We start from the raw sequence: 24457 nt of genomic DNA on the forward strand, positions 1-24457 counted from the left end.
TTTGATGATGTCGGGCACATTTTTCCCGATACTTCCAAATGATTCCATCTGGCACATAAATTTCAGTCACGGGTTTTTGATAATCCAAGGCTTTAGCAAAGAATTTAGCTTTCTGGCATCCTACCACATAAATCGTGGAGAAGCTGTGAGTGAGCGATTGGAGAATGCGTCCTAAATGGTTGTAGGGAATATGAACCTCGTTCCAACGAAGTCCGTGCCGGTTTCTCGTCAGCCAGGCATTCGTCTTTTGGTTTTATTCACTCAGTTGGTGGAAGGGGTGAGGAGGAGCAAACGTCAACGATCCCACGGTCAAAAAATCTTTTGTCGCATACCCCAATTCTTTTAAAACGTAGGTAAATTCACCCTTCTTGTGGTTGTAGGACTGGAAACCCTCTAGATCGAGCACGATAAAGTTTTCTGAACACGCCATGGCGATGAATACGGTGATGTCTTCCACAAACAGGAGCAAAAAAAGAATCGAAAAGGTATATATGTATAACAGGGAAGATCTAGAAAAAAAAAACGTTTTAGAGTCGTCGTCTTGAAAGAGACATTTTTCTTTTCAAAGGGTTAAGAAGTTTCAAAGTTTCAAAGGTCTTTTTAAATGAAGTTAGGATTAAACCATATTCATAGGACCAAAGGGACTTAGCTCAGTTCGCGTCTTCTTCTGTTCTCTGAAGAAATCTCGCGGAGGATACACACTTTTATACTCGCACGACATCTGTCGGGATCGCGACCCCATCTAAATGTCAGGGTCATTCCAACCTCTTAAAAGGATCGGAATGAAAGAAACACTTTGATAAAAAATATATTTATGAAAAGATATCTGAGGGTCGTGAGAACATTTTCTCTCCCCACCCCCCGCCTATTTCAAAAAAAAAATAAAAAGTCTTTCTTGTATCGCGTCAAGATTACAAAACAATTCACAGGACTTGTTTATCTCGATCTTGTCAGGGTCACCGTTTCACATAAGAAGATGGATGGACCCTGAACTTTAGACATGATAAAAATTAACTCTACCGCCTTTTGTCTGGGAATAGGGTCTCACCGTTTCTAAAAATAGACCAGATCCCATTCTTGGAATTCTATTCTTTAGAAAAGGAGGAGTGATGGTCTATTTTTAGAAAGTGTGAGACAACATTCCCAGACAAAAGGGGGGTAGAGTTAATTTTTATCATGTCTAAGACATGATAAAAATTAACAAAAAGTTTTTTTTTTTTAAAGGCTGAAAACTTTTTCTGAGAGAGCTGAGAAAGATTTTTCCTCCCAATCTTTTTCGACGATGAAAAGGGAAAAACTACTGATCCGATCTCCCTATGCTTTAGGGAAAAAAACAAAAAAAATACTTATGAAATATTCATGTGTTGAAATTGGCTATTCAAATAAGTGACATTTTGTTTCTCATTGGAACTGTTCAACGGCGAGTCCACTCGTCTCATTCTTTGTGGTAGGGGATGAAAGTACAGCGGTTTGTTGAAATCGATGATAGTTTCCTCTTTAGTCGGCGGAACTGTAAATCTATCCCGTCTTAACTCTTCTAATCTCTTTGAAAGTCTTTCCACTTGCTAAGGTTTCCTCGGTACTCATGGTCTCTCTTAGTTTAGGGAAGTCTTGACGTATTGGCTAGAGAACAGAGGGTCTTTTTCTCTCTATACATATATCATGTGGGAGCGTTTAATTTATAAATCCTTGTGAAATCTTTCTACGTCTTGTGTAACTTGGAAGATTCGTCTTGTGTAACTTGGAAAATTCTTCTTCTTCTCGTCGATTGGGCTGGAGTTATGGAAAAGAAATGGGATTGGAAAGAAATCAACATATTACAAAAAAAAGGAACTTTTTTTTCTATTTTTTTCTCTAGGGATTTACATACCATTTCATTCATGAACATTCAAGGGTTCTCTCCAAGAGCAAATTTTAGAAGAGGACCACAAAGAGTACACTTGAGGATCATCTTTCAGGTCTAGGTGAGATAAGGGTTTAGACCAATATTCTTGGGTCTCTAAAGCATCCCAACTTAGACATTTATTATTATTATTAGAAAGTTCATCCTCCTCCTCTTCCTCCTCCTCCTCATCGTCGCACGAGTTCTCCTGGGGAGATTCTTCCGCCTCCTCTTCGTCTTCGACAGCTTTGCTCTCGGAGGGGTAACAATGTAATTTCCGGAAAACGTAACTACCCTCCATCAAATGGTATCGAAAATTTCTCACCTTGTTCTCGGCACAATGAATCATCTTTTGGAAATATTGGTGTCGCGTGCATTTCGACTTGTTCCGCCACTCGGTTTTCCCTGGGATGTAAAACTCGTAAACGGATCGCTGGCAGAGCTTGCTGAAAAATTCGGCTTAATCGTATCCATTGACGTAGATCACCTCCACATTTTCGGTCAGTATTTTCAGGATTGTAGGAAGATGCTCGTAGGAAAGACGACCCTCGGTCCATTGCAGGCCGTGTCGATTATTTGTAGTCTGGTTGACCACAGCTTGATTGCGGGACGATAAGTCATCGTAATGGACAGGAGGGAGAAAAATCATGGATCCGCATAAGGTTAAATCGCAAGTGATGTAGCCCAGTTCTTTCAAGATGAAACATATATCTCCCGTCTTTGGATCATAACAGTGAAAGTATTCCATGTCCAGAACAATGTAGGAATCTTTGAGAGGTTTGGCACTCAAAATGTCCATCTTCTTCAATTGAGAAAAAAAGAAAACAAAATTCTCTCTCTCTCTCTCTCTCTCGCTGTGTGTCCTGAAGGAAAAAATGGATAGCGTTCTCTCGCCGTCTCCTCTTTTATAGAGGGAGAGAGAAGGTTGCACGTGACAGGTCGTATGAATTCTGGGAAAGGTCACATTCGTATATATATTTGTTTTTTGAATAATATCGTGCGTATCTCAATACACATCCATCATCATCATCATCATCATCATAATAATAATAATAATAATAATAATAATAATAATAAAGGTCACCTTGGAAAGAAAAAGAAATAAAAAACATGGAACTCGTGCTCGACTTTGAAGGTTTCTACGATTCTCAAGGAGCCTTTATTGTGAAAGAATTGGCTTACGTCACATTGGACGGTACTTCTCGAGGGGTATTTGTTTTTAAACCCCCGTTTCCATGGCAAATGCTCACCGAGAAAGAAAAACGAACCGCTGTGTGTTATTATCACGGCTTGTCGTGGTACGAAGGAGAAATTCCGTACAGTTATTTTCCATGGGTGTTAACGATGTTGACGGAACCCTTTTCCATGATTTGGGTGCGAGGAGAAATGAAACGGCGGTTTTTAGAGAAATGGTTGCAAAGATCCATTTATTGCATTTCGGGATCGACGCAAGAGATTCTCAAATACAATGGGATCGAACACATGAATTGTCCTAACCATACAAAAGGTTTTTTCCATTGCGCTCTACAAAAAGCAGTTCGGTATCATTATTATTTAAAGACACAGAGAAGAAATTCGCAACGTCGATCCTGCACAATTCAATCTTGACAGAACTCATTAAAAAAAATACATATATCATGTCACTTCTTCAACAGCGTAGATGGTTCTGAAGCGAAACTTGGAATTTTGAAATAATAGATCAGGGAGAAATCATTCTTAAAAAAAATGGTAAAGTCTCGAATCGGCTGGGAGAAAAAAAATTTCTCAGAGCTGAAAAAAAAAAAAAAAAAAAAACTTTTGGTTAATTTTTATCATGTCTTTAGATATGATAAAAATTAATGACCCTCCCTTTTTGTCTGGGAAGGATGTCTCACCCTTTCTAAAAATAGACCATGACTCATCCTTTCGCTAATGGCAATCATTCCATGAATGAATCACGATTTGTTTTTCAAAAGAGTGAGACAACATTCCCAGACGAAAAGGGAAGGGGGTCGTTAATTTTTATCATGTCTAAGACATGATAAAAATTAACAAAAAGTTTTTTTTTTCTCAGTTGGAGAATTTTTCTCAGCTCTGAAAATTTTTTTCCAGCCGACTCAAGACTTATATTTACGAATTTATATTTACGAATAGTCTTTGGGTTATTTATTTATTTATTTATTTTCTTTTAAAAAGAAAAATTCTGAGCTAGACCTATCTATTGGCTTAACATTCTGGTCATAGAAACAGTCTAGAATCTCATTTTTTTTTTGAGGCTAATGCACGGGTTCTCCAATCAAAAGGGTTACTATAAAGGGATTGGTTTGAATGCATTTATCTGCAAATGTTGTAGGATTCTGTTGTTGACAGGGGGGTATATTATTATTATTTTTATTATTATTATGATGATGATGATTGTGGCAGATTCGTTTTCTACATGGAAGTCTAATCTCCTCCGAAGACCTTTTCTGGGGATCGTCGTTAGATGGTTTTTCAATAGGAATCGGTTCCCTCGGATCCTCAAGAGATAGAGGGGGGTCCTGTCTTGAAACATGGAGCGGTCTCTTCTTCTCCTCCTCCTCGAGAAGTCTTGAGAAAGGGAGAGGATTTTCGGTTTCCTTATTCTCGAGGGGTCTTGACAAATTGAGAGGTCCCCCCTCTTCGAAAGAGAGAGAAGTTTTGGTTCCCTTATTCTCGAGGGGTCTTGACAAATTGAGAGGTCCCTCCTCTTCGAAAGAGAGAGAAGTTTTGGTTCCCTTATCCTCGAGGGGTTTTGACAAATCGAGAGGTCCCTCATTTTCGAGGGGGTTTGATAAAGGAAGAGGTCCCTCCTTCTCGAGGGGTCTTGAGAAAGGAAGAGGTTTTTCATCTTCGAGGAGGTTTGACAATGGGAGAGATCTCTCCTTCTCGAGGGGTCTCTCTTCCTCAAGGGGTTTTTAGGAAGGGAGAGGTTTTTCATCCTCGACGGGTTTTGACAAACTGAGAGGAATCTGAACAGGCTTCTCCTCATCCCCATCATTATCGAGGAGGATGAGGATAGGCTTTTGGAAAGGTTTTTTCTTTTTCTTCTGAACAGGCTCCTCTTGATGCTCGGGGAGAGGGATGGGGTAGTTGTTCCACCATTCTATTTTTTCTTGCTCGAGGATTTTTTCAAAAGTCGTAGCCTCCTTAAGATGAGACGAAGGAGGAGAGTCCTCGAGAAGAATATAATAGGTATTCTTCCCAGTCTTCTCGATCGAGAGAGGTTCGTGCAAACATTTGTGCAACCATTCACTAAAATGAACGAGAATCCCTTTTGTCTTCTCAAGACGATCCATAATCCTATTCATTTGCGAGACGGTTAGAAAGTGGGACGTGTAAAAATATTTGGCTCGTTTCATTAACAAAATTTGTGCATCCAAAAGTAAAATGTCACGAGCCATCAACACGTTTTCGTCGGATAAAAATTCGTCCCGCATCTTTTGATAACTCCCCACGGTATGATAACCCGCACATTTTGAAAAATCGGAGGCTTTCAGGTAAACGACTCCTTGGATGATATAAAAGGAAAGATCAACATATTTATATTTGAAAGGAATACACGTAGTGAGCTGGGGATGCCTCCTCATGATCCACTTGGACAAAAATACGACTTTGGGGCTCTCCCCTTTTATTTATAGAGAGAAAGAGAGTGTGACCTTCCCTTCCCTCCTTCTCTCTCCCTGCTTCCTCTATCTCTGGACGTCCTTGGATTGGAAAGGGTGACTTTGAAAAAAAAAAGAAGGTCATGGTTGGATAATTTTTTTGTTTATTAAATTATTACTTTCACTTCCTCATTCCCACACACATTCATCTTTTTAAGAAAAGAAAAAGAGGTCATGGAGATAAGATTTCTTGGAAAGAAGAGAGAGAGAAACAAAAAAAAACAAATAAAACGGACGTCATAGAGCCTCTATGTGTGTCTGTGTGTGTCTATATATAAAAAGGCGAGAGTACTGGGCGAGATCATTTCTTTTCCATTGGGAGCCATGTCGCTATTAGACGTTTTTCCAACTCAACGGATTTCGAACGGGGAGGATTTGAAGACGCTAAAGCAAATCTCCAACTTGAAAATCTTTTTGGCGTGTCATTGTGCAACATTTATTCCGCATTTACCACCTCATCAAGCGATCGTTTCTTTCAACCAAGATGTCGAATCCTCCAACCTGCTCGTTCAGAATATATACAGAAATTTATTCGAATCGCAACAAACGAAAGAGGAATCTCCCTTCTCTTGAAATCGGATGGATCGAGCTTTGAGACGGCCCATTCAAACAGACCGGCGATATACAGATCCGCGCACGAGTTTTCGGTGGAAGAATATTTTTCTCACGAAACGATATTTTACGTTCGGAGTGAGAACGACGGCTGAGGACGAAGTTCATATTGTTCAGACCACAGCCGCTCCTCTCGCCTATTACGACTCATCGTCCCCCAATCTGAAGGAAAGAAGTTTTAAAGTCAGCGACAGGATGAAATATAAGAAATATATTCTAAGACCTTTTCAAAACTATGTCGTTCCCCCGAAAACGCAATATCTCATCGTCACAACCCAGAAGAGTCTCTTTCTCGTCGATCGGTGCTCGTACTCGCTTTGGAAACAATTGAAAGAGGAGATTTCTTTCCAATCGCCGATGATGTTTCAAGAAAAAGAAGAAAACCCTCCGCCACCTTTACCCATCCCTTCCTTAGATGATAAGAGGAGCTGGACCAAACCGTTATTTCCCGAAACAAAATCGACCCGGCAACGGAATGAAATTGAAGTCATCACAATTGAAGATGAGGAGGAAGAAAAAAAATTACCTCTTAAAAAACGGTCGACTTACCGGAACCTACCTGGCGTGCAAGATCCGCTTCAGAATCCAGAAGCTTCTTCTTCTTCTTCTTCCCCGACTTGTTCAAACAGGCAACCTCTTTCGGACTCCTCACAGACAGAACCTCTACCAGTATCCTCTTCTTCTTCTTCTCTAACCTGTCCCGACATCGTAGAGGTAGAATGTCAGACGGGTCCACAAGCTTCAAAAAGTCCCGACATCGTAGAGGTAGAATGTCAGCCGGGTCCACAAGTTCCAACGGGTCCAGAAATCATGGAGGCAGAATCACAGCCGGGTTCACAAGTTCCAACGGGTCCAGAAATTATGGAGGTAGAATTTCAGCCGGGTAAACAAGTTCCAACGGGTCCAGAAATCATGGAGGTAGAATCACAGCCGGGTCCAGACATCCTAGATCCCTCCACTCATCCCAAAGAGACTCCAAGTGTTTCAAGACAGCCTTGTGAGGATCCAGCCCTTCCGCATGGAATGATTATATGCACTTACAAAATTTGGTGCAACAGGAAGGAGAAGAAAATAATCATACGGATGGGTGGGTCAAAGACTGTTTAGATCATTTAACCTCGAATGAAATTGAACTGTTATGGAATTGCATTTCTGAAATCACATCGGAAATGGGATAAAAACCAAAACAAAAAAAAAACAATTTTTTTTAATAACAAATTGGAGGAGGGTCATGATGTCAATTAAAAAAAATATTATATAGAGTCCAATCTTGGTGGTTCACTTCAGTTTTCCAGCATGAGGTGATCCACGTTTCCCGAAATATGGATCCCATTCCAAGAGAGATTGTGTAGAGCCTTCACTTCAGTTCTTTTTTTTTATATACCAAGAAGAGAGGGTCTCCAAAGCGCTACCCATGTCCAAAGAGAGAAAGTGTAGAGCGTTCATTTCAGTTTTTTTTTCAAGTTTAGGGGAGGGAGGTCTCAAAATGACATCCCCCCCATTTTCAAAGGGAGATGGTGTAGAGCGTTCATTTCTGTTTTTTCCAAAGTTAGGGAGTTTTCAAATGACTACCCATTTCAGAGAAAGAGAGAGAGAGAGAGAAAAGGTGTAGAGCGTTCATTTCAGTTTTCCAAGGTTAGGATGGTGGTGGAGAATCCTCCAAAATGGCTACTCATCCCAAAGAGAGAGAGAGAGAAAGGCGTAGAGCGTTCATTTCAGTTTTCCAACATTAGATGGTCACAAAATACCTTCTGAATTCAAAGAGAGATCGTGTAGAGCGTTCATTTCCAGTTCTCCAAGATCAGAAGAAGAGGGTCCGCTTTTCCCAAAAGGGCTTTTCGCATTCAGAGACAGCGAAGTGCAGACTTCAGTTTTCTCCCTCCCCAAGAATAGAGGGTCCCAAAATGGCTTTCCATTTCAAAGAGAGAGGGAGAGGCGTTCATTTCCATTCTCCAAGATAGGGTCGTCTGCTTTTTCCCAAAATGGCTTCCCAATTCAAAGAGAGAGAGAGAGTGAAAGGGTGTGTAAAGCGGTCATGTTTATTCTCCAAGATAGGGTCGTCAGCTTTTTCTCAAAATGGCATCTCCCCATTTAAAAAGAGATCGTAACCAATTTTTTCCAGTTTTTTCCAAGATGGGGGGGAGAAGAAAACCTAGGATGGAATAACACGACACACAGAGAGAAAGAGAAAAAAACGCCATCTTGTCATTTTCTGATAGGGTACCGGTGTTCGAATACTTTTGTGACCGACTGTACAAGGGACAGAGGAAAGGAACTCTTCATAAGGTATATTTAGCTCTTTTCATTTGCCTTATAACAAAGGCAGTGCATCTCGAACTAGTGAGTGATCTCACCACTGACACATTTATTGCCACCTTAAAGAGATTTATTGCTAGGCGCGGAAAATGCTCAATCATTTTCTCAGACAATGCAAAAAACTTCGTTGGCGCAAATGCCGAATTGCAAAGAATTAACAATTTAATTAGAAATCCTGACAAAAAATTAGCAGATTATTTAGGTGAAGAAGGAATAGTATGGAAGTTTATTCCCCCACGGACACCTAATTTTGGTGGACTATTGGAACTGGAATAAAATCCGTGAAATATCACTTAAAGCGGATTGTAAGTAATGCAAGGTTGACTTTCGAGGAGTTATTAACTGTAGTAACTCAGATAGAGTCTGTTTTAAATTCTCGCCCTATTACTCCCTTATCTTCCGATGTAAACGATTTAGAGGCATTAACACCAGGTCAGTTTCTCATTGGAAGACCCTTGAATGCTATAGTAGAACCCGAATTAATTGATATACCTGAAAACAGACTCTCAAGATGGAAACGAACTACCAGATTTGTCCAGTTGATATGGAATCGTTGGCAAAGGGACTATTTAAACACACTACAACAGCGTTCAAAATGGAAGGTAGAACAAACGAATATTAAAATAGGTATGCTAGTACTAGTTAAGGAGGATGAGCTTCCTGTCTGTAGATGGGTGTTAGGGCGCATTACAAGAATTTTTCCTGGAGTTGACGGTAAGGTTAGAGTAGTAGAAATACAGACAGCAAAGGGCATTATTAAGCGTGGAATTACAAAATTTGCAATTTTACCCCAAGAAGAAGCTTCCTAAGTTAGTTAAGTGTTAGCTTATTATTATAAAACTTGTATTGTACATTGTATTGTGTATAAAATTTTGATTGAAAATTGAATATTATTATATTGAATTAAGAGATGTTATTCGTATTGCATTATTGTATAAGGTAGTAATTGTACAATTTTGTAGGTTATTATGAGTATTATCGCACGAAATTATTGAAGTAACCCTTCAATGCCGGGGGTATGTTAAGTCATTAAGACTATTTAACTGTAAGATTACGTCATTTTTTCTCTTCTTGGCGCCTTGCATGGCGCAGATGTTCATTACAGCAACCCTGTAAACGCTTACTCAGTTTTACTTTTTATTGCTGTTGTTATTAGTAGTAAGTCATCGCTTGAAAGATGGCACGCATTTGATTAAAGTTGTTGAATAAAATATTTAGTACAGTCCACTTCTAGTTAATTTGAAATTGTTGTATAACAACGCACGCATCGCATGAACACCATGATTATATCAATAATTTTATTTATTCAGGAATTATACCTATCACGTAGCTACAAATATACTATGTATCGAAGATACCAATAAGCAGAAAACTTTGGATTGATGCATTAAAAGACGATTTACTAGTGAGTAAAAATATAAGAAATTTTTAACAAAAGTAATGGGAAGGAAACTAAAAAGAATTAAATAATTATACGTTAAATCACAAAACATATCATCTTGCATATAAATACACATAAACATATATATATATATTATATAAAATGGAAGGAAAATTTTCATCGTACAGCGCCGATGACACCAGAAAATCCAAACTTTCGATTGAATCGCAATTTGATTTTGTTTTGTTGAAAACTATGTAAATTTATCCATTTGGTAAAAATAGCAGAACAAATAGCATACGTAACCTCTCAAATGCACCAACTTGATATTTATTTCTCAGCCCAATATATCTGTCATTACCAATATATCCCTGGTAACTTCCAGAAGCAAAAGAGTTTAAGACAAACAAAACTTGTTTTAAATAAATAATTAACTATATATATCTAACTGTATTACAAATATATCAACATATAACACTGGTAGTTCAGTCCGAGGTCCGAATATCGCGAACGGGTTGGCTGCACTACCAACAAATCTCTAATAACCAATATAGCAATATATCTGTCATTACCAATATATTTCTCATTGCCAACATATTTCTGGTAATTTCCAAAAGCATAAAAATTTAAGGCATTTCTTTAAATCCCACTAGCGGCCGAGCGTAAAATCTCTGAACACTGATAGTTCGGACCGAGGTTCGAATCCCGCGATCGAGCTTGCTGCATGGGCGTTACCAACATATTTCTCGTAAATTCCAAAAGCATAAAAATTTAAGACATACAAAACCTGTTTTAAATAAATAAGTATCTAAATGTATTATAAATATATTAACATATGCAGTGAAAGGAAATTGCAGTACACATTTCTATTTATGCCCTTTTTAAATCGATCCCACTAGTGGCCAAGCAGTAAAATCTCTGAACACTGGTAGTGCGATCCGAGGTTCAAATCCCGTGAATATCTAAAATCTAAAAATATCTAAAAGCAGACCACATTAAAAAATTGATAACTAATTATAAATGTTGCATTATAATATTTATAAGAATTTAATAGAAAATTATACAGAAATTTAACTTGTTTTATACAGGAGATTTTGGAAACTGACATTCATATCGGTACCGTTAAAACTACTTAAATAATTTTTTAACCCAAAGCAATTTAATGTAAATATTGAATTTAGGATGTGAATAATTTGAATTATATACTGCATATTCTTTAATGCACGTGTTAATGTTTCATTAATGTATAATTCTAAGATTTGTATATCCTTTTCCATAGCATTGACGTAGGCTAAGTGAACTTCAGTCGCATTATTTGGATTAAATAAATTTTGATAAGCATGTAACTCAAAAAGCATAAGTTTTTCTGAGTTATCGCAGGTAACTTCCAGATTTCTGTGATTACACACAGATTTGATACGGTTTTCGATCGCCTCCTTGTCTATGATATTCATGAATCCTAACTTTTAACCTAATGGCGAAAAGAGTAATGAAAACATACTTATCGTGAACATCAAGAAGAGACGACAGCAACTCACGATCAGCTTCAGTAGTGTAACAACAACATCCACATGTGCCGTGTTTACAATGGAGTCGAAAACAGATATTCCTCTGAAAGTAACTGATTTTTCGAATTTAGAAATTTATGACTATTGCCAGAAATTAAAAAATACGCTTGGAAATGATTTATCTTTCCTTGATGTAAAGAAGAAGGGTCTTTTGTTATTTAAGGAAAACTATGGGAACAATATTCGTTTCAAAGTAATGCCGGATAGCACGGTACTTAGAACAAGCTGTGCGAAGGCCGAAATCAGGAAACATCTGTGCAATTTTCTGCAGAAAACGAGGTAAGATTTATAATTTTTTCTTATACATGATGCTTACCAGTATTAATAATGTTTCCATTAAGAATATTAAGTGTATATCATTTAATTGAATAACGTTTTCCAAACTTTTAAATGTAAGTGTACTAATAGTATGTTCATAATTCATGAATAGTTGCTCTAAATTACTAGAGTAGCCGAATTCGTGAAAGATCTGTTTATCTGCAAGAACATAAATAAAAAGGCAATTTTCTCTCATTAATATTAATTAGTGTCATAGAATATTTTACTAATTTCAGCGGGCTATGTTATAATATTTTAACTGTTGTAATTCGTTTTTAATGAATACACATAAATATCGGAATGTTAAATTTTTTAATACCTTCCACTGTAGATATTAAGGATACCAACAGCTGTAATATTAGAAGCATCCGTAATGCTGAAACATTTTGATATAAAAGGTTGCTTTTATAAGAATTTATACTTAATTCTAAATTTTTATGGGAGATTACTGAGTTTTTTTAATTTAAACATTAAATTAGAATGTATATTTAGTCCTTTAAAATCAGTGTTTGTGTCAGTCCATAGTTTGAGATAACATGTGCATTAGAATTATACTAGTATATTTCCTAAGGTAGATCTTTTCAATAAATACACTTGAAAATCTGTTTGAGCTACATCATTTTAAAATAAAAAAATCTGCATATAAATTATGTAACTTACAAGATTAAAAATAACTTCTAAATTTATTTTTTGAACATTTAAAATGTATAGAGATAGTACATTATTATTATTTATTATTATAATAATTCGCAAGAAAATGTATTATAAAAAATTATTAGTTTCACAGCTACTACTGCAGTGATTTCAGTTGCAAAAATCTATATTTTCCTTTTGACATTTATATTATAGTATACAAAATGTGCTAATTTGCAGTTTATACTATCAATAGGATAATAGTCAGTTGCTAAAAATTAAATTTTAAGTTGTATAAAATTATATATTAGTTTTGAACCGCGCAGAATCTTTACATGATCGGAAATTTGAGTATCACGAATTTCAGAAACCAACTATTTATATTTACTGTTCTGCTTGTTAAGCTGATAAAATTATGACTTAAATAGTAACTTTCTTTTCACCGTAGCAGGGCAATCTATGTAAACATAATTTTATGTATTCATTTATATTTTTTATAAATGAATTAATTAGCAGATCAAGGAAAGAATTCATAAATAAATATTAACAATCAAAACATGGTAAAGCAGCGAACAAAAGAGTATCATGGAGATAACAATAACATATAAGAGTTACCAAGATTATACTAATCAAGTGAATGAACAGTTAATTAGTGGATGAAATAATAATTAAAGATGAATTGCAAATTTCATAAATAATTAAAAATAAACAAAGTTTCCGAATTTTCAACATATCTACCGCAGCACAAACTTGTTTGTTTACATTAGCAGTTCTTACATCACGTGACCTCCGACGTCACATGAATGTATCTCATTGGTTGCCAAAAACAGTCTCTGGTGGTGGCTTATTCTGATTGGGTGAAGTTTTTCAGTTTCCGGCGGGTTTTAGCCGCCCGTTCCTCGCGCCAGTTATTATTTGTAATATATGTATTTTGTGTTAACATTTGTTCTGCATTTATTTTGTTATTTTGTAACTCTTACTAAAATTATTGCTTTCCTGAAACATCTTCGACTGTTATAATGAAACCATGATTCTGTTTACACCACCCCCAACCCGTTATCATGGACTCAGAATTTCAACATACAGGACTGCTAGACTGTATTATGTGATGAAATTTGGTTTATTCCATATGTTGTTACTCTGATGATTACTAGAAAAATTTCTCTTTTATGTAATTATTTCTGCAAATTTTTACATTTAATGTTTTCTTCAGCATTTCTAACCTGAAATCTCGCAACGTATTAACGACTTCTTCACACCTCACGTGACAAGGTGGTCACGCCCTCTCAACATCTGCAATCCTGACTTAGGTCTCACTCATGTATTCTCCTACTTTCAGCGCTCTATAGCAACTAACTCAGACAGCCGGAACAAAACTTGCCAATCCTGCAAGTTAATCAGCGGCGCATCCAGCGGTACTTGGAACTTGGAAGCCAGTTTTTATTTCAGTTCATTTCACAGCAAAGTTACGCCATATGTGTCAAGAAGTCAGTCAGCAGTTCATATTTCCATAGTTCAAAGTTTTATCTGCTTGAGAGTATGTGTGGTGATAATTCAAGTCGATTGAAGAGTCAGTTACCACGTTGTGAGTAAGTTGCGGAGCTTCGTTGTGACGTCGACTGATCGAATCGGAGATCATCATTCGTTAAGTGGTGTTCGATCCAGAGGCCTTTGCCACTACATGTTTATCAATCCCCTAAGGATTTGTAAAAGTTCGTTAAAGTCCACAAAAATGAAAAAGTCTTGTGCACTTGTAATAAATTTGCAAAGTCTTCAATAGTGAAGAAGTTGATCAGGGCTGACGCCAACCATTGGCCGGCCACAGATGAAGTAATAGCAACTAATAACTTTGGCTTATCTTTTACACATAATCGTAGATTTGACGCAGTATCGTACAGTAAAAATGGAAAATAATATATACAAGTCCCAGAAATTTTTGTGCTTTCGTCTGAGGCAAAAGTACCTATATCTTATTGTGACGTCGGCTTAGGCATAAAGTCAAGTTCACGTGACCTCCCTGCGCGTTCGGGAATTTAGCCTATGTCTGTCAGTCTGTAAGTTTGTGTACAAATGCTAAATCGGTAGAGAGTTATATTCTTTCGAATTTAAAAAAAGAGAGAAATCATGTCTGCAATGCAAGGTGCTCTGTCTGCTGCAGAGCGGTCAATGCGATCGGTATTTGGTGTGTATTTTATTTATAATTTGAAAAATAATATCCTTTCTGAAAGGTAATATTTTGTAAATTCTACTTGGTTTGGTTTTCTCCATGCCTGTTCTCAGTGTGAAATTTTCGTCTTCAGTTTTAACTTGCTATTTGAATTTTTCTTAGATTTTATGTCTATACATTAAGTTAAGCCATCTGTTTTTAATGCAACTATTAGCGCAGATCAATCAATCAGTTTTGTTATTCCTGACTTAGTGTCAATTTTATTGATAGTAAAAATTTTCATATTGTGTACTTATCATGATGAAGCTGAAAAGCGTCTTTTTTTTAATCCTATTATTATTTATTAAATGCGTTAATAGTTGTGGGTTATATTAGTGTTTCAGTATTGTAGTATATTTCAATTTTATATGTTAATTTCAGTGTGCTATTACATTGAGCTTAATTTAATTGTGTATTAGTATTGTAAACATACGTAACTGACCCTTGAAATACATGATGGGTAAGGGCAGCATGCCACATAGTTATAAATTTGCATGTAAGTGTTTATTCTTCTTAAGGATAAATATTAATAGCTTGTTGACCAGAAGCCATACAAATTAAACAGTAGTGTAATATATGCTATACTTGTATTATGTTCTATATGTTGCAGTCTTGTTATAATGCAAGTTAAAAAAATCTTTGGTTGATCTTTGGATTATGGTAATTTGGCGGCCAACTCTGCTACAGCAACCCTGTATTTTTTTTCACCGCCATTTTGTCTTCACGAAGTAAAGACATGTTTCTTTTCTTTTTATTTACTGAACACTTTTTCCAACAATCTACTAGCTGACCTACACATATGCTAGAAATTTTATGTAACAAAACTGCTTAATCATGACAAATATTAACTGCAAAATTGGGAAAAAGTGCACAATCGCAAACTCCTTGCGCGTTTTTCAGAATAGCACATACACATAAACCGTTTACACGTCTACTTATTTTTACTTAAAGAAACATCCCAGAATTGCAAAAAATGGCATTGCACACACTCTTAAATTTATCCATCTACATTGCTATTTTCTCATAAATTACAAGAATTTTCACGAAAATTCTGTGAATCTTTAAACTTGGTAAAAAGCACATATATGAAATTACCTGATCGCGAAAAAGTATATACCCTTTCCAAGGATGAACATTTCCACGTATAAAATAAATAAAATATCCAAAAACTTTTACCTCTAAATTATCTATTATATTATAAACGTCACCAACGAATTCATACCGCAAACATTACAAATGGGTACAAATACTTATTGTCAAATATTTAAATTATTTCCATACACGTTTACTTCAACTGAAACGTATACCAAATTCCTACAAACATAAAAAAACATAAAATTCACGAAATAACTATCATTTAATTAAAATATCACTAAACCATGTACACATCGACTTATTTTTACTTAAAAAAAAATTCCAGAATTGCATAAAAATGGCATTGCGCACACTCTTCACTATATCCATGTACACTGCTTTTTTCTCATAAATTAGAAAAATTTCACGAAAATGCACGAAAATTTTGTGAATCTTTAAATCCGGTAAAAAGAACATATATGAAATTACCTGATCGCAAAAAAGTATATACCCTTTCCAAAGATGAACATTTCCACGTATAAAATAAATAAAATATCCAAAAACTTTTACCTCTAAATTATCTATTATATTATAAACGTCACCAATGAATTCATACCGCAAACATTACAAATGGGTACAAATACTTAGTGTCAAATATTTAAATTATTTCCATGCACGTTTACTTCCACTGAAACGTATACCAAATTCCTACAAACATATAATTCACAAAATATCTATCATTTAATTAAAATATAATTAAATTCTAAAACACTACTTAAAATATAAATAAGCACATACATTAAATTAATAAAAATTAGCTTACAATCCTAATTACTTTAAACTAAATCATTGCTAATAACAATTTTCCAATAATACCATATTACTTTATTTACTCCTTACATTTAGAACAATGCATAAAAATAATATCCTCAAATAATTAAAAATACTAACTTACCTAATCTTCTTCAGAATCTTAATTACGTGGTGGATACATTTTTCTAATTCATTCAATAAAATTATTGAAAGATTTTTTCTGCGAATTTTTCCTCCATACTTTCTCCGCTAAATAAAAAGCAAAATTCTCTTTATCACAATGCCTAAATACCCATTTCGAACTCACTTTAGTTAGGGCCATGGGATCCAAAAATTAACCAACACTGTTTCACACAACATAGAATAAAGCTAAATACAAAATTTCCAGATTTCTCCCCTTTTTCAATTAAAGAACTGTAATTCGTCCATTAATGTCACATGACATATCTCATGATCTCTCATTTGCCTCACACAAAATAATGCGTAATCGGAACTGAGTACTTCTCACATTATTACCAAAGTCCTAGGTAGTAACCTTTATTGCCTCCAAAATGTCGCCAAACTACCAGTTACCATATTTCAAAGATCAGTCACATCTTTTTGTGAGAGAGTCATAAGGAAGAGATTATTAATCCCTTTATCTGCAATGCATTCACTGATATAATTTTAAATCTTGCTAATGAGATGAGTTGTCCTGTTTGTCAGTAGCTATATTAATATAGTCTTAAAGTTTACAAAATGTAGTTTTAATACATATAGGTTCAACAAAGAACCCAATAGTGTGTCCGCAGAGAGCTTATTGGCAGCAGTGTCTTCTTTGTCACCATGCTCATGAACAGTAATGGTTTAATCAGTGTACAGTCAAGTCTTAAAGTAAAACATGATACTATATGTATAAGTCATATTTAGCATTTTAAATATGATATTTAGTGCTATTAACATGATATGAAGCATGTGTACATTTAGCTAATAATTAGGTGATTAAACATATTAAGCACATGTAAGTCAAATTTAGCTTGTTAAACATGACAGTAAGTATAATTAAATTCAGTTAGCAGAAAAGTATGATACTAAGCATATGCAAGTAAAGCATCTGCATAAATGTATGTATATTTCTCGCATTGTGATAAAACAACGGTATATAGACCCATCGAATTTTGAATGGTGTAATCCTACTGTGAATATGGGCATGTGGAAGACTAAATTTGAAATTTGGAATTTGTTTTAGTATCGATTTTATATTTTGTAAAACTTTAACAAATTTTTAAGTAACAAACTCAACGATTTAAAAGCGAGCGATGGCAACAATCTATTGAGGAAGTGCGAACCTTTTTATCTCCATGGCGCAGAACTGTGTAAGAATTTTTTATTAAGAAACTCAACGATTTCAAAGCGAGAAATGGCAACACTGTACGAAAAAAAAACATTTTTATTTCCAGCGTACGAGACTGAGTATGGGAAATTTTAAAGACAGGCGCATTGTAAAATTATTTTGTGACTTTGCTATTGAACTAAAACTTATGGTTTAAGTGTGAAGAACATGATATTTAATAAATAAACAGGGTACGTACGGTCCTTAAGAGTCCTTAAAAGTGATTAAGTTTTTTGGAATCGATTTTTGGTCCTTAAAAATCCTTAATTTTGGCCAAAATCGTTAGAAGGTCCTTAATTTTGAAAATGGCCGTGTTGTCAGTCAACAAACCCCTCCAAAAAATTGTTTTTGCTTTCTGAAATCTCTCTAAGATGGCTCAGCATAGGGCAGTATGTTTGCTTCCCCTTAGTGTGATGGATAAGCCAGGAAATTGCCTCCCCGCTATCGAATGGCAAGAAGTACTTGTTGGGTTTAGTTTCGTTTCTCCTCTTTCTATGTACTTGTAGTTTGTAGACTTGTTTCTTTTAATATGTGACATCCGAATTTTCCGAAATCTTTTTAGGATTTTAGCTTCCAAGCTTGTAAATTTTCAATTATTCAACATGCTTTATTGGGCAGTATTTTAAGAAAGATCATTATTTATTTTGTTCACAATTTTTTTACTATTTACTTATCCATTTTATGTAGTTTTAGTAGGCCAATTTATTTTGGGAAATTAAATTTTAATCCATTCTTTTACCGACTCAGTTTTTATCACATTATAAGTCCATATATATTTACGATGAGAGTACAATATTTATCAGGAATTTTTGGAAAATTTGGCATACGTATTTATATTTTAGCTTTGAATTTTTTCCACAAGTTGTTCGTTAACAGTCGAGCTCTTCTTCATAAACGCTTGATCTTTTCAGCATGGAATTGGCAAGCAATAATCTTCCTAATGTTTTTTGGGATTTTATAGCAATTTGTAGAATTTTGGCGATTTTCTACAAATATTTTGTTTAGCTATTATACCGTTGTTACTAATGTGGAATTTAAAACCAAAAATGTATTCCTTCGTTGATTTGAGAGATCGCATTTCGAATTTAAATGAATTTGATACAATCTTACCACAGACTAGAAAGAATTATTTCTCTGTGTTGGATGGATTTTCTCACTTTTCCGAATTTTATACATTAAATGCATAAAGCAGACACGCACAAAAATCCCTTTTGATTCTTACGGTTTCAGTTAAATGAATTGTAAATTATATATATATTTTTTAACTTTCAAAATGTATTTGCTCGTTTATGCATAAATTTAAAATTGTGGGACTTCCACTTACAAATTATGTGACTAAATTGCAGTATTCAAGCTAATAACTGAAATTATAGTACCAAAATGACATAGAATATAAGAATAATTATAGTCAATTTAAATAAATTTCTATTCTATTGTAATCTATTTAAATAAATTTCTATTTTCATTTAAAATTTGGGTTGATCTTTACATTATGGTAACTTGGCGTTTTTTTCGCGAAAATTTGGCGACCAACTCTCCTACAGCAACCCTCTATTTTTTTTTCCCGCCGCCATTTTGTCTTCATGAAGTAAAGACATGTTTCTTTTCTTTTTATCTACTGAACACTTCTTCCAACAATCTACTAGCCGAATTACACTTATGCTAGAAATTTTATCTAACAAAACTGCTTAATCATGACAAATATTCACTGCAAAATTGGGAAAAAGTGCACAATACCATACTCCTTACGCGTTTTTCAAAATAACACATACACATAAACCATGTACACGCCGACTTATTTTTACTTAAAAAAACATTCCAGAATTGCACAAAAATGGCATTGCTCACACTCTTCACTATATCCATGTACACTGCTTTTTTCTCATAAATTAGAAAAATTTCACGAAAATACATGACAATTTTCTCAATCTTTAAACCCGGTAAAAAGAACATATATGAAATTACCTGATTGCGAAAAAGTATTTACCCTTTCCAAATATGAACATTTCCACATATAAAATATCCAAAAACCTCTAAATCATCTATTACATTATACACGTCACCAACGAATTCATACCGCAAGCATTACAAATACTTAGTATCAAAAATTTAAATTATTTCCATGCACGTTTACTTCAACTTAAACGTGTACCAAATTCCTACAAACATAAAATTCACAAAATAACTATCATTTAATTAAAATATCACTAAACCATGTACACGTCGACTTATTTTTACTTAAAAAAACATCCCAGAATTGCACAAAAATGGCATTGCGTACACTCTTCACTATATCCATGTACACTGCTTTTTTCTCATAAATTAGAAAAATTTCACGAAAATACATGACAATTTTCTCAATCTTTAAACCCGGTAAAAAGAACATATATGAAATTACCTGATCGCGAAAAAGTATTTACCCTTTCCAAATATGAACATTTCCACATATAAAATAAATAAAATATCCAAAAACTTTTACCTCTAAATCATCTATTACATTATACACATCACCAACGAATTCATACCGCAACCATTACAAATACCTAGTGTCAGATATTTAAATTATTTCCATGCACGTTTACTTCAACTAAAACATATACCAAATTCCTACAAACATAAAATTCACAAAATAACTATCATTTAATTAAAATATAATTAAATTCAAAAACACTACTTAAAATATAAATGAGCACATACATTAAATTAATACATACATAAATACCCATTTCGAATTCACTTTAGTTACGGCCATGGGATCCAAAAATTCACGAACACTGTTTCACACAACACAGAATAAAGCCAAATACAAAACTTCCAGATTTTTTCCCGATTTCTCCCCTTTTCCGATTAAAGAACCGTAATTCGTCCATTAATATCACATGACATATCCCATGATCTCTCATTTCCCTCACACAAAATAATGCGTAATGGGAACTGAGTACTGCTCACATTATTACCAAAGTCCCAGGTAGTAACCTTTATCGCCTCCAAAATGTCGCCAAACTACCAGTTACCATATTGTAAAGATCAACCAAAATTTGTCATTATTAGCACCTCCCGCAGTTTTATGCAATCATAGGATTTTCCGAATTCTATTAGGTTCTTAGCATAATTTCAACCCTAATAGAAAAGTGATAATATGGAAAGACTATGTCTTAAGTACCAATAGCCAAGTATTTGTAATTAAATAATTAAATAAAAATAAATATTGAATACCAGCCACTTTTTTATTTATTTTTAGTCTGATAACAAACTATAATAGATTATGTCTTAAGTACCAATAGCCAAGTATTTGTAATTAAATAATTAAATAAAAATAAATATTGAATACCAGCCACTTTTTTATTTATTTTTAGTCATATAACATAAGAAAAACAAGAATACTGTTACATGTAAGAATTATTTAGTAAATTATTTTGCTAATTTTATATGAATGAGGAAACATAGTAAAAATGTTTTAATGATAGAATTCACGTTAAAAATCAAACAAATCCCAAAATTCCTTTCCCCAAAACTGTGTAAAATGTTTTGATTAAATATGATTTGAATGAGTTTTCCAATTCTGTTTTGAGTGATATAAATTAGGATATAAATATTAGGATATAAATTATTATTAGTAATAATTTTTATATTATAATTTAGCAGAATATCGTTTACCGTTAAAAATTATATCTAAAAGAATTAAATTTTGTAAAGGAATAAAAAATATAATTAACTGTTCCATTTTTTCCTTTATGCATCTATTTATATAAAAATGGAATCTGGCTAGGGAATTTATGACTTATATTTGAACTAAAAATTGGTATCTTGACAAAACTTGTCAGAATATAAAAAGCGTATATTCTGTTATATTAGTGCATTAATCATACTTCTTTATATGTAAATGCAGTTTATAATTACCAGCATAAGTATCATAATGGATTTTATTAAAACGACGAAAACTGAATGCATGATCCTAGCATTATCAAACTACGGCTCTTTATCCCGTTAAGTATTGCTTGGGTCATAACCAACACGAGTTTTATTTTTGAAATATTATTCCAAATAAAACAGGAAGCGTTAAACGATATGCATTTTAAACAGTTTTACTTTTTTATATGCATAGAAATGTTAAGCAGCTTTAAATTGTACTACTATTTTTAGAACAGATCAAGGACTTTAAAGAACAAGTACATTTTAGTAATATGCAATGTTAAAGATATAGTTCAAATGTTATTGATATAGTTCAAATGTACAGCTGTATGATTTGTAACTGGCACTGGAAGAAGCAAAATTTATCTGATGATCCAATCTTCATTTAATGAATTAATAGAGAATGAAGTTGATCTTTACATTATGGTAACTTGGCGATTTTTTGGCGAAAATTTGGCAACCAACTCTCCTACAGCAACCCTCTATTTTTTCCCCCGCCGCCATTTTGTCTTCACGAAGTAAAGACATGTTTCTTTTCTTTTTATCTACTGAACACTTCTTCCAACAATCTAGTAGCCGAATCACACTTATGCTAGAAATTTTATCAAACAAAACTGCTTAATCATGACAAATATTCACTGCAAAATTAGGAAAAAGTGCACAATACCATACTCCTTATGCGTTTTTCAAAATAACGCATACACATAAACCATGTACACGCCGACTTATTTTTACTTAAAAAAACATCCCAGAATTGCACAAAAATGGCATTGCGCACACTCTTCACTATATCCATGTACACTGCTTTTTTCTAATAAATTAGAAAAATTTCACGAAAATACATGACAATTTTCTCAATCTTTAAATCCGGTAAAAAGAACATATATGAAATTACCTGATCGCAAAAAAGTATTTACCCTTTACAAATATGAACATTTCCACATATAAAATAAATAAAATATCCAAAAACTTTTACCTCTAAATCATCTATTACATTATACACGTCACCAACGAATTCATACCGCAAGCATTACAAATACTTAGTATCAAATATTTAAATTATTTCCATGCACGTTTATTTCAACTTAAACATATACCAAATTCCTACAAACATAAAATTCACAAAATAACTATCATTTAATTAAAATATCACTAAACCATGTACACGTCGACTTATTTTTACTTAAAAAAACATCCCAGAATTGCACAAAAATGGCATTGCGCACACTCTTCACTATATCCATGTACACTGCTTTTTTCTCATAAATTAGAAAAATTTCACGAAAATACATGACAATTTTCTCAATCTTTAAACCCGGTAAAAAGAACATATATGAAATTACCTGATCGCGAAAAAGTATTTACCCTTTACAAATATGAACATTTCCACATATAAAATAAATAAAATATCCAAAAACTTTTACCTCTAAATCATCTATTACATTATACACGTCACCAACGAATTCATACCGCAAGCATTACAAATACTTAGTATCAAATATTTAAATTATTTCCATGCACGTTTATTTCAACTTAAACGTATACCAAATTCCTACAAACATAAAATTCACAAAATAACTATCATTTCATTAAAATATAATTAAATTCAAAAACATTACTTAAAATATAAATGAGCACATACATTAAATTAATAAAAATTACCTTACAATCCTAATTACTTTAAACTAAATCATTGCTAATAACAATTTTCCCAATAATACCAAATTCCTTTCCACCTTACATTTAGAACAATGCATAAAAATAATATCCTCAAATAATTAAAAATACTAACTTACCTAATCTTCTTCAGAATCTTGAATACGTGGTGGATACACTTTTCTAATTCATTCAATAAAATTATTGAAAGATTTTTTCTGCGAATTTTTCCTTCATACTTCCTCTGCTAAATAAAAAGCAAACTTCTCTTTATCACAATGCCTAAATACCCATTTCGAATTCACTTTAGTTAGGGCCATGGGATCCAAAAATTAAACAACACTGTTTCACACAACACAGAATAAAGCTAAATACAAAATTTCCACATTTTTTTCCCGATTTCCCCTCTTTTCCGATTAAAGAACCGTAATTCGTCCATTAATATCACATGACATATCCCATGATCTCTCATTTCCCTCACGCAAAATAATGCGTAATCGGAACTGAGTACTGCTCACATTATTACCAAAGTCCCAGGTAGTAACCTTTATCGCCTCCAAAATGTCGCCAAACTACCAGTTACCATATTGTAAAGATCAACCGAGAATGATACAGGTTGAACTGATGGTCAGCATGTTAGTTACATACGAAAGCTAAACTACTTTCTTTTTTCCCGCCGACAGTGAAGCAGCCTATCCACTGGGGCAGTTAGCATAGGCAAACTACTATTTGCTTGTACAAAAACAGTACTTAAAGCTCACAGCTTGTTTTAAATAAATTTCGTATACTGAATACAGCTCCTCCGAAAAGCGCTCTTTTCTATCTCTTTTGTTTTAGATTTCAGATTAAAGGAAAATAATCAGTTCTGTTTCTCAGAGACGGGATTCCTGCCTGTTTGTTTTTCGTGGTTTTCTACATGTGTAGCCCAGTTTCCCACTGAAAGGGCTCCACGAAGGTCCATAGCTCTCATATGCTTTGTTATATTTAAATAACTCTAACCCTCATACTACAACAACTATCACACTAAATTAGGGTAGAAGATTTTGAAAAAA

The 24457-nt window shown here is 34.0% G+C and overlaps 1 protein-coding gene across 3 annotated transcripts in view; it reads left to right on the forward strand.

Moving 5' to 3' along the window:
* Nucleotides 1-14240: 14240 nt before the first annotated feature.
* The window catches only part of CstF64 (cleavage stimulation factor subunit 2 CstF64), a 174360-nt gene continuing 164143 nt past the window's right edge, over nt 14241-24457 (forward strand). Inside the window, exon 1 of one of the 3 annotated variants that reach the window (XM_085815840.1) lies at nt 14241-14554. In XM_085815840.1, the coding sequence (XP_085671966.1) occupies nt 14497-14554 (58 nt within the window). In that variant the 5' untranslated portion in view covers nt 14241-14496. The remainder of the gene's footprint in view (nt 14555-24457) is intronic. The other 2 variants (XM_085815839.1, XM_085815838.1) reach the window with 2 other exon arrangements.

The sequence above is a fragment of the Stegodyphus dumicola genome, chromosome 4 (assembly GCF_044657685.1).
Source record: "Stegodyphus dumicola isolate Sdum_Otavi_A_Nest chromosome 4, ASM4465768v1".
NCBI lineage: Eukaryota > Metazoa > Arthropoda > Arachnida > Araneae > Eresidae > Stegodyphus > Stegodyphus dumicola.